Source organism: Helianthus annuus, chromosome 15 (assembly GCF_002127325.2).
Source record: "Helianthus annuus cultivar XRQ/B chromosome 15, HanXRQr2.0-SUNRISE, whole genome shotgun sequence".
In the NCBI taxonomy this organism is placed as follows: Eukaryota; Viridiplantae; Streptophyta; class Magnoliopsida; order Asterales; family Asteraceae; genus Helianthus; species Helianthus annuus.
Genome location: NC_035447.2, coordinates 108463791 through 108474937, shown reverse-complemented (window position 1 = coordinate 108474937; position 11147 = coordinate 108463791). Strand labels below are relative to the sequence as shown.

General features: G+C 38.8%; 1 protein-coding gene and 1 non-coding gene across 2 annotated transcripts; one reads left to right on the top strand and one right to left on the bottom strand.

Annotated features, from left to right (window-relative positions):
* The first annotated feature begins 1002 nt into the window (after positions 1 to 1002).
* Positions 1003 to 1109, top strand: LOC118487778. The gene has a single exon (XR_004882721.1). It is a non-coding gene; the product is annotated as a small nucleolar RNA R71 (small nucleolar RNA).
* Positions 1110 to 4338: 3229 nt separating this feature from the next.
* LOC110914010 lies at positions 4339 to 5240 on the bottom strand. Its single transcript, XM_022158821.1, has 2 exons — positions 5000 to 5240; positions 4339 to 4958 (listed from the first exon to the last, which is right to left on the bottom strand). Exons 1-2 carry the CDS (start codon positions 5238 to 5240, stop codon positions 4339 to 4341), a joined length of 861 nt encoding a protein of 286 aa, XP_022014513.1.
* Positions 5241 to 11147: the final 5907 nt, after the last annotated feature.

Here is an 11147-nt window from a genome sequence, read left to right as displayed (position 1 = left end):
TGGAATATTAACATGCAATTGTTTTAGTAAATTTTCGAACTTTGCGAATTGCTCATCGGTCTTTTGACAAACTAACCGAGCAGGGTATGGAACCGGAGGAGTCTTAGTAGGCTCTTGAATTGGTGGAGAAGCCTTTTCCTATTGCGGCGTGGGTGGAGCTGTGGATTGGCTTCATTCAGTTGGCGGTGACGGAGCCTCTTCGGAACCCACGGTACGGTTTCTCAATGTTATGAGATGTACTTGCGCCTTTGGGTTGGTTTCGGTATTACTTGGTAACGCGCCTTGTGGTCTCTCGGAGAAATTTTGAGCTATTTGATTTAATTGTTTTTCAATGTTTTGAATACTAGCTTGTTGATTTCTAAAATTCGATTCCAATTGTTGAAATCGATCCGAGTTTTTCTTTTCGGAGTCGGAGATGAGGCGAGATACAGTATCTTCAAGCCTTTCTCGTCCACCTTGTTGTTGAGAGAAATTTTGTGACTCGCTTCTTGGTTATTGAAGTTTGTTCGTTGGTTTAGATTTTGTTGGTTACTACTATTGTCGGGTTCTCTCCAACCAAGGTTAGGGTGGTTACGCCATCCTTGGTTGTAGGTACCCGTTGGAGGACCCGACGGCCTAGGACTATTATCAATGTAGTTTACTGACTCTGTTTGATCATCTAATTCTTTCTTACAACTCCAGTTTTCGTGTGGCCCACCGCACCCTTCACAAGCCATGACCGAAGCGGTTTTTGCCATTTCTAGTTTTGTGATTTTTGAAGAAAGGGCTTCGATTTAGGCTTGTAAAGAAGTGTTTTCATCAACCTTATGGGCGCCCGGGGCAATAGATTTATTGCCTCGGGGCGTGTGCCACTGAAAATTGGTTTGAGCAATTTCCTCAATTTGATTGTATATTTCATTTGGGCGACGATTACCTAAAAGTCCCCCGAAGCTAGAGTCAAGTGTTTGTCTTGTGTGTGGCAACAACCCATTGTAGAAAGTGGATACTTGTTGCCACACCACAAGACCGTGATAAGGACACTTTCTTAGTAGCTCCTTGAACCTTTCCCAAGTTTCACATAAGGATTCCCCATCCTCTTGTGAATATGTATTAATTCCAGTCATTAATTTAGCCGTTTTAGCAGGAGGGAAATACTTATATAGAAACTTTTGGGCTAGTTCATCCCAGGTGTTTACCGAGCCAACTGGGAGGGCGTTGAGCCAAGCCTTAGCTCGGTCTTTCAGTGAAAATGGAAACATACGAAGGCGGATGGCGTCGTTCGATGCTCCATTGATCCGAAAGGTATCACATATTTCTTAGAAATTAGTAATATGTAGATGAGGATCCTCTTCCTCAAGCCCATGGAAGGTTGCGGAGTTTTGAAGCATTTGTATCAAATGTGGCCGAAGTTCGAAGTTGTTGGCTTCGACATTCGGTGCATTGATAGCGGCGCCGAGATTACCCACGGTGGGTCGTAGGTAATCCATGAGGGTACGTTGGTTCGCCATTTGAAGTGGTTCCCCCGAAACTTACTCTTGGTTTTTAGCTTTAAGTCTTTTTCTGAGAAAGCGTTCGGGTTCTTCTAGAGGTTCTTTAGTGTCTCTACTAGAACTGGAGCTCATACACTACGTAGGAAGTTCAGATGTGGCGCCTAGGCTCCAAGTCCTGCAATAAAAACAGAAAAGAACGTTGGTCAGAAGATTCACCACGGCCTCGTGCTCAGATGAACACAGCCCGTGGTCGGTGATACAGTGATTGTCTTCCGGATCCCTGTTCAGCTCTCTGTAACTCGGAAAATAAAAACTACCAGTGACAATGCTGGGCACGGCCCGTGTCCGACCAGGCACAGCTCGTGCTGAGCTCTGCAGAAGCTAAAAAATTAAGAAAATCCTAAAAAAAACAGAAAAATTTAGAAAAAACGATTAGGCCGTTGATTCCTAACTTTCTTAAAATCCTTGTGTCCCCGGCAGCGGCGCCAAAAACTTGATGTGCGTGAAGTGTAATATATTTTAGGTGTATATTTTAAGCCCTTTTACACTTTTTAGCCAAGTTTTAAATTTATAAAACACGATATTTACTAACACTAAACACACATATGGGCAAGTGCACCCATCGTGGACGTAGTATAGTGTTGGTAAGATACCGAGGTCGTCCAAGGACACAAGATCTTTTAGTACCGGTTTATCCTCAACGTCTAATCAAATCAAAAGTTAGAAAAAGGTTTTTAAACTAGAAAAATAAAACTAACTAAAATGCTGAAAATAAAAATAAAAATAAAAATAAAAACAGATAGACAACATGAATCACTTGGATCCGACTTGTGTGTAGTGTAACCTTTTATTATTTCCGCACTTTTGCACTTTTTAAGAGATTATCTTAGTTATTGTAGTAGGCCCCTCTTTTGAAGGTGACGTTACCCTCAACCCAGTAGTTTGAGTCAGCAAGGATACAATCCTAAAGGGTCGAATTATTGAAAGATAATTAATTAAGTTATTAATGCATAATGTGGTAGGCCCCTCTTTTAAAGGTGACGTTACCCTCGGCTAAGTAGTCTGAGTCAGCAGGGATACAGTCCTAAGTAGCCGGGTTAAAGTTTTAATAGTAGTTTAACTTATGAGGGGATCAAAAAGTTTGGACCCCCGCCATCCCATACCGGTGGGCATTGAAGGAGGTCCTACTAAATTTGACCCAGGTCCTTTGCAGGATCTATACACTGAACAATGGCAAGACTCTTACCAAACCGTTCCCTTAACCCCCGACCAGGTAGCCAACATATCTCCATATAGACCGTGTAGATATGAATGGTGAAAATCTGTTATTTTATATAGATAGTAAAATAATGCCAAGACACCACGAACAAACGATAAGGAAGAATCACCTTCAACGTAAGAAACTAGTTATTAAAGTCATTAATACATAACCAAATAAAAAGTGCGAAAAGATTAAAAATAAAAAGTATTAGACTAAACATTTGTCTTCACCAAGTGATGTAAGAGACTTAGGCAAACATGGCCTTTGATTGTCAAGAACTCTTACGATCAATCTTGGATCCCGAGACGACTCACACATTCTATGATGGACAATGGATGATGGTGGTGGATGATGGTGTTGTGGTGGTGGTGGGTGGTGGGTGAAGTGTGAGAGAGGTGGTGTGCCAAGGGATGAGTTGCAAGTGATCCAAGCACTCCTATTTATAGGCTGAACAGCAGCTCGGGCACGGCCCCGTGTCCATCCTCCTTCTCTTTCTTCATTAATTGCAGTTTGTCTGCATTAGTTGACCACGCCCCCGTGTCCGCTGAGCACGACCCCGTGTGCAGAAGCGTATCTGTACTATCAAGATTTCCCTAGATTCTGCGAATCTTAGAGTTGACCATGGCCCCGTGTCCATTGGGCACGCCCCCGTGGTGGGTGATAGAAGCTTCTACAACTTTATCTTTTCTGCTGACACTTGGGCACGCCCCCGTGCTCACTGAGCACGGGGTGTGTTCAGCCTTCTGTTCTCTTGTTTTGCTTGGGAAGATACTGTTGGGAGGTCGGGCATGCCACGTTTGTTCCTTTTCTTGTATTTATGTTAGATTTAGCTGCATTTTTGCTTCTTTTATTCATTTGAGCTCATTTAATCCTGAAATACAAAAGGAAGACAAAAACACACTTTTTCCAACATTAGTACTAAAAAAGGGTTAGTTTTATGCCACAATTGATGTAACTTATATGTTGAATTTTGTGCACATCAACCACGTTTGCTAGCCACTTGGGGAATTTGACTTCCCTAATCATCTTGGACTTCAATAATCTTTCAACCTCTTCCTGTATGATTGCATTTCTTTCAGGAGAAAATTTCTTTCTCTTTTGCTGAATGGGCATGAAAGACCTGTTAATCCCAAGCTTGTGAGTTATAATATCTTTTGAAATACATGTCATGTCTTCATGCTTCCATGCGAACATGGACATCCTGCATTTTAGAAAATTAGTAAGCTGATTCTCAATATCCTGAGGGATATTAGCTCCTACAAGCACTGAGATATCTAGATTATCCGGATCCAGGATAACTTTCTTAACATCCTGCTCTGAGGCTTCCACGATATCCTGGGCTCGTATCTTGAATTGCTATCCTGCTTTGGACTTTGTTGAAGCTTTCATCGAAGAGGAATAACATTCCTTTGCCTCCTGTTGATCGCTTTCTACTTTAACTACTCCCCAAGGAATAGAGATCTTGATGCACTGATGATAAATTGATGGGACAGCCTTCATATCGTGAATCCACGGCCTGCCCAATATAATATTGTAATAGAACAGTGAATCCGTGACATAGAATCGTTGCATTGAATTCATTCCTTCAACATATACAGGCAGTTTTATTTATCCAACAGTGTTCTTTGCCTCTCCACTGAACCATACAAGCACAGTGGATTTTGAAGTGATCTCCATTTGGGGTATTTTCATTCTCTTCAGGGTTTCCAACTGGATGATGTTGACCGAGCTGCCGTTGCCTACCATTATCCTGCGTAGAAAATGATTAGCAATATATAAAGTGATTACCAAACCATCGTGGTGAGGATTTTGAATACTGTCCCGGTCATCACTATCAAATGTTATCAATTTGTCAGTCGTAAGTGTTGTCATCCTCGTCGGCTTGTCCCCTCTTTCTGCTTTAGCCTCCTTAGCATGTCTCTTTGCTGTAGAATAGGAGGTTCCGCATATATCGGATCCTTCGGATATGAAGTTGATTATCTTGGCGTCTAGAAAAGGTGATGCTGCTTGTTTAGGATCCTTCTCAGTATCCTGACCCTTATTCTTCTTTCTACCCAGAAGATCTTTTAGATATCCCTTGCTTAGTAGGAAGCTTATTTCCTTCCTCAGGGCTATGCAATCTTCCGTCACATATCCAAAATCCTCATGGAAGGCACACCACTTGGATTTATCCTTCCAATCGGCATTTTGCTGGTTCTTCCTTGGCCACCTCGCTTTATCTCCCAAACCTATATAGCATACATTAGTTCGGGTATATTAACAGAAAAACAATACTCTGACAATTCAGGATACTCTTCGATATCTTCGTCCTCAACAGCATTCACTTTCTTGCTATCATTTTTACCATACGGCCTAGAGCGGTATGGTTTGTATGAGGACTCCGATTTCCTGCTCGTTGATTCATATGTCGAGGATGAATTCATCCTCTCTTGCATTTTCTTGTCGTCTTTAAGTCTGATATATCTCAAAGCCCTGTTTCGAGATTCATCCAGGTTCCTACAAGGATTCATCACAAGATCCTGATAAAATTGGGAATCCTTTTGCAATCCCATCTTGAATGCCTACACAGCTGTGGCAACGTCAAGGTGTGGGATATCCAAGGATTCCCTACTAAATTTGTTCACATAGTCCCGTAAGGATTCTTGAGGACCCTGAGTTATCCTGTAGAGGTCACTTGTTAGTTTTTCGAAACTTCTACTACAAGAAAATGGACTATTTAATAAGTTAACCAAATGAGCAAATGATGTAATTGAATGAGGTGGAACATTTAAGAGCCATTTTAAGGCTGATCCTGTTAGAGTATAGCCGAAGCCCTTGCAGAGGCATGCTTCCTTGAGTTATGGAGGAATAGGATTAATCTCCATCGTCTCCCTATACTGAGCAATATGCTCCTCAGGATCCGTGGTCCCGTCATAAAGCTTCATATTAGGAGTTTGAAATCTTTTTGGAATTTCAACATCACATATAGGATATGCAAATCGGGATATCCTGTGACTGTCCTGCGATACTTCCAGTATAGGCTGCACAACCTCAGGTACACTGGATATCATATCCTTCAGCTTCTGAAGCTCTCTAGAGAGGGCCGACGTCACACATGTATCCTGCAAAGATCCAAGACTGTTAGTAGCAAGAGTATTAACGTTATTAGATAAGTTACCAGTTTGAGGATTCTGGCCATATCTCAGAGCATATCCTGGCCCCCTGACAGTCGATATCCTGGCTGTTGAGGGTATTTCAGGAGTATTGCCCTGGGAATGACTAGGTACAACATTGCCCTAACTATCCTCAGTATACACTGCTGAACTAAAGTTCAGCGTTCTGGGCTGCAAGGGAGTGACGGTATTCTCAGCAGGTCTCTTGGAGTTAGCTTTCAAGAGCTGTATTTCTCTTATTATCATCTAGTTAGTTTCCTGATGTTGCTTCATCTTATCCTGTATACTACCAAACAAAGTTAGAATTTCATCATTAGAAGCCATAATAGGAGTTCTCCCTGGAACACCAGATCTGTGGACATTTTGAGCAGGAACAGTGTCTCGGGATATGTGAGTCTCAACCCTCCTTGGAGGAGCCTGAGCCTGTGAAGGAGCTTGCATCTGTGGAGGTGGTGGAAGCACTGAACCGGTTGTGGTAGAGGTTGTAGCAGGCATGGTAGAAGAGCTCATGTTTAATTTCGAAGCCATTGAAAATGATTGTGTAAAAAGTTTTGAAAATAAGAAGCCAAGTAGTGATTTTAACAAAGCTTTTAGTAGAAATAGCACCACTTGCCCCACGGTGGGCGCCAAATTGTTTTGGTCAAAAATTACCGAAGCAATTAAGTGATCAAATTAGTTTGTGAGGTAGTGTGCTAGCAATGCTTGTGAAAAATATGTTGGTTTGTACGTTTGCAAAAACAGTTTCAGGATATAGTCTCAGGATATGAAACTATATCAACAATCAAACAATGAGCTGAAAAAGTAAAAATGGAGACATGATATACGAGGAAAACCCTTGATCAATCTAGATCTCCGGCATAAAACCTCGGGAGCTGACAATTGTCGGCTGCCTTGTTCTTCTTATTACTCGAATGTTCAGGATACAGTGTAGGATAAGGCTCAGATCGATGCTAAGTGGTACAATGATTGTAAGTGTAAAGTGTTAGTGCGTGATTGCAAGAAAAAGAAGTAAGAGTTCGAGAGCAGAAAGTGAAGTGTGTGTTCCTACGATCTGGCCTTCTATTTATAGTTACAAATATCAAACAAATTCTCCTATAAACTAGGGATGCTCCGGAATATTCCCTTTTGAACGTTAGAGACCTATTCTTCCAGCTTCAACGTCCATTTCCCAACTGATTAGAGCGAGTCTTTAGGAGAATAAGTCCACATGAACGTTATGATCCCGCAGCCATGACCTGCAAGTAAATAATTAGTAACCACCAGGATACTACATCAGGATGTTACCAATATCCTGATCCGGTATCCTGATCATAAACAGAAATTACAAAGTCAGGATATAATTTCAGGGTATGGGCTCAGAAAACCACCCATAACAAATACAAATTTTAACAATTTTACAAATATAATATTAACAAATATATTAATAATATTTTAACAATAATACAAATTATAATATTAACAACAATTATAATATTAAGAATTCTAACAACAATAAAAATACAATTAATAATAATATTTAACAATAATACAAATATGAATGTGATACCTGATTAATTTGAAACGGATTACACAGATTAGAGGGTTGATAATCATCATACAGTGGTGTGTTCGGAGGCTCATCACTGTATCTATCGTATCCTCTGTATCTATCCGAATTATCTTGTTACACGTAAGAAGCTTCACACTCGTATCCATAATCTGGATACTATTGCTGTGCCGGGTAATATGGTTCATCAACAAGGGCATTCTCAGCACCGTATCCTACGTATCCATCCGGATTACCTTGTTGCACATACGAAGATTCACACCCGTATCTGTAATTAGGATACACTTGATGCGCCAGGTAATATGGTTCATCAACAGGTGGAGTCGGAGCCGCATTCAAGTCTGGCAACTGTATGTTTTAATCAACAGGGACGCCAGACACAACCTCCTCCTCATTAGCATCATTCACTCCCCACGAGTCGTTAGAATACTATTTAAAGAAATAATTGTCGTACCAAAATGATGCCATTTTAGCTCCACAGTCGTGCGACAAATTATAACCGATGAAGTAAATAACTGAGGAAGTGAAGAATGCGATATATTGTTTTGAATTTTTAGGCAAATGGATGTCTAAATACTGTTTTGAATTCATAATTATCAGCCTTGTATAGCTCTATACTCGGCATATACCTTTATTCACGTGCCTAGACAACATCGTATCAATGTTAAATCTGTCTGACATATGCTGCGTATAGCTCTATACGCAGCGTATAGGTGCCTCATATACTGGCTTCGTATGGCTCTATACGCAGCGTATATCTGCATGATTTGACAGTGTATGAGGTTGACTGACTGGTCGTGTACGTACCCTGTACCTATGCTGCGTATAGGTCTATACGCTGCGTATAGGCTATACGTTGTGTATAGGCTATACGCTGCGTATAGGCCTATACGCAGTGTAGGTACAGGTAGGGTTTAGTGTGCAAATAGCCAAGTTGGTGTGCCAATATACAGACCTATCATTTTCTGTTTTATTACTTAGCTAAAAATCGTACTCTTTAAAATTTATCTATCACTTTAAAAAAACTCTCACATCTCATCCACCATTTTTATCTTAATCACAAATAATTATTATATTATAGTTCTTGATTTTATATATAAAAGGTTAATGTACCATCTTTTGTAATTTACAGTTGGGATAGAGAAATGATGAATAAGATAGAGTGAGTTTTTAGTATATTCTTGTTTAAAACTTACAGTTCGGATAGAGAAATAATGAATAAGATAGAGTGAGTTTTTAGTATATTCTTTTTTATAAAATAAAGATGGAGGATGAATACACCCACCAAAAAATTGACGGAGGATGAATAGTACCTTTTTATACATAAAAAGTTAGTGTACCATCTTTTTATAATTTGGGGTTGGGATAGAGAAATAATGGATAGGATGAAATGGGTTTTTAGTATATTTTTTAAAACTTTAAAGATGGAGGAGGTGATAATAGATGGGTTGGGCATTCTCAAATTGTTGTGATTTATGCAAAGTAGAAAATTAAACAATTGAATTATTTATTGACAAATTGTTTGAAAATGTAATGATGCTATCTTAATTGTCATTATATGTTTGGTTGGTACTTGTGGTTTGCAGATTTTACACAGTTGTTCTGCAACTTTTTAATAAGTACACACTTGGTTCCGATAGCTGTAAAAATGTAATACGGGTGGTCCTTAGTAACTAACGTTGTTAAATTTTCAATTAAATATGTGTGAAATTACTTACTTGCCCTTGAAGATAAAAATATAAGAATATAAAAAAGTATAAATAAAAAAATAATATTACATCCCCCCTTCTTCTTCAACCATCAATCACCATCACCACAACTACCATCTTCACAAACCGCCACCACTACCTTCAACCAAACAACTTCTTGAACCCTACCCCAACTTTCACACATCGACAAACCCTCCCCACTTGATCTGATGAACACAAAAACTAGTAAGACTGGAAATATGATTACTTTAAAACCCGTCTTCTCTTGATTATTAAACCCTAGGTTTTGCAACCAATCCAATACTCATGAACACACTAAACCACAACTGTTCTCTGTGACTCTATTTTTCTCACGAATTCTCTTGCTATCTCTGTATACTCTAAGTGTCTAACCTAATGCCTAATGTAACATGGGTTTATATATCACACGACTTGGGGTAGGCCTATCTCCAAGCCCAAAACGTATCTAAACTCACTAACCATATTAACATTATGCTAAGCCCGTTACAATATATTTAAAGACTAAACTACGAAGCCGTTGTCATATAATATACATCGACAGACTTCCCCTTGACAATAGTTTCATAGGTTAACTTCGTCCAAACATCTTATAGTCTTTTGGTCTTTGGATAACTTTAGCTACACACAATTGTTGACATCAACATACTCCCCCTTAGCCAATACTTCTAATCTCCAAAATTCTCATTCGTTGTAGATCAGTGAATTAGCAATATCTCTGGTTAGGCAAACAATTTAGTAGGAGGATCCTATCATGCATTCTCATGCTCTATACTTCACTCGAAATCTGCACTTCACTTGTGTTCTACACTTCACTTTGATAACTTAGAATCATAAGAAAGTATCTCGAAAAACCCATTAGTGTTTTTCACATTATAGATAAACCAATATTTTATCTAGATATGCAAAAACATTAAGCTGTCAGTTCAATATGGGAGACCCTTAAAAAATACAATATTTTTGGTATTTTTGGAATTTTTCAAGACAACTACACATACTAAAAAATATTTACAATGCATCTTATTGTGAGAATCATGTGCAAGAAGATGATTCATCTTTATTAAACTGTTTCACACTGTTTGTTAGTTTTCTTAATTAATATCGTGAATGACAGTCCAAGATGATTACCAGTATTGTTTATCCACTTAAACAAAATACATGAAAAATTTCAAGTACCATTACCTAGTGAAACGATTAAGTGTATTTTATACTGAAGTACATGTGTGTCCCACTTCAGGATACACCCACGTAATCAAGGCATGCTCAAAGCTTCCTTGTAATAGGTGAGTATATTCTTTTCATCCTTATTTGATTTACAAAGTCAGACCATTGTTGAACAGGTATGTACCATTGTGTCCACACCACGTAAAACAACAAAGCGTGGCGGAAACGTCGGGGAGTGTTGTAACAGAATCATTGTTTCATAACACATGGAAATTTGAATTTTTGTTTTATTGATTAACTGAGTTACAATGTCAAAACAAACAAAGAAGTATAACATAATTAACTAGTCTTGCATCTTTTATTGTCACTAAGGCCCAAGTCCGCCTATGTGTATCTTGATCAATCCTATGCATCATCTCCTGAAACACATGTGAAAATAGGTACGTCAGCATAAAGATGCCGGCGAGTACATAGGTTTTATTGATTTAGGATTCATGACTTATAAGTTTAGAAAAAGTTGTTTTAACAAAAAGTCAGTCATGATCCTTGTAAAATGTTTTGTTTTATAAATCATTTGAAAAGCGATGATAGATATGTATATTTAAAAGAATAATGTAAGGTTAAATGAATAACCAAGTAAAATGAGTTTTTATAAAACAAACTGTTTTGTAAAACAATGTCTTGTGAAAAATATGTTATTTGTGTAAAATGTATAAGTCCAAATTGAATGAATTAAATAACGCTACGACATGTAATATAATACAAGCACTTATATATAGGAAGTACCAACGGCGTATCCCCCATGCTTGTATCATACTACACACGCCT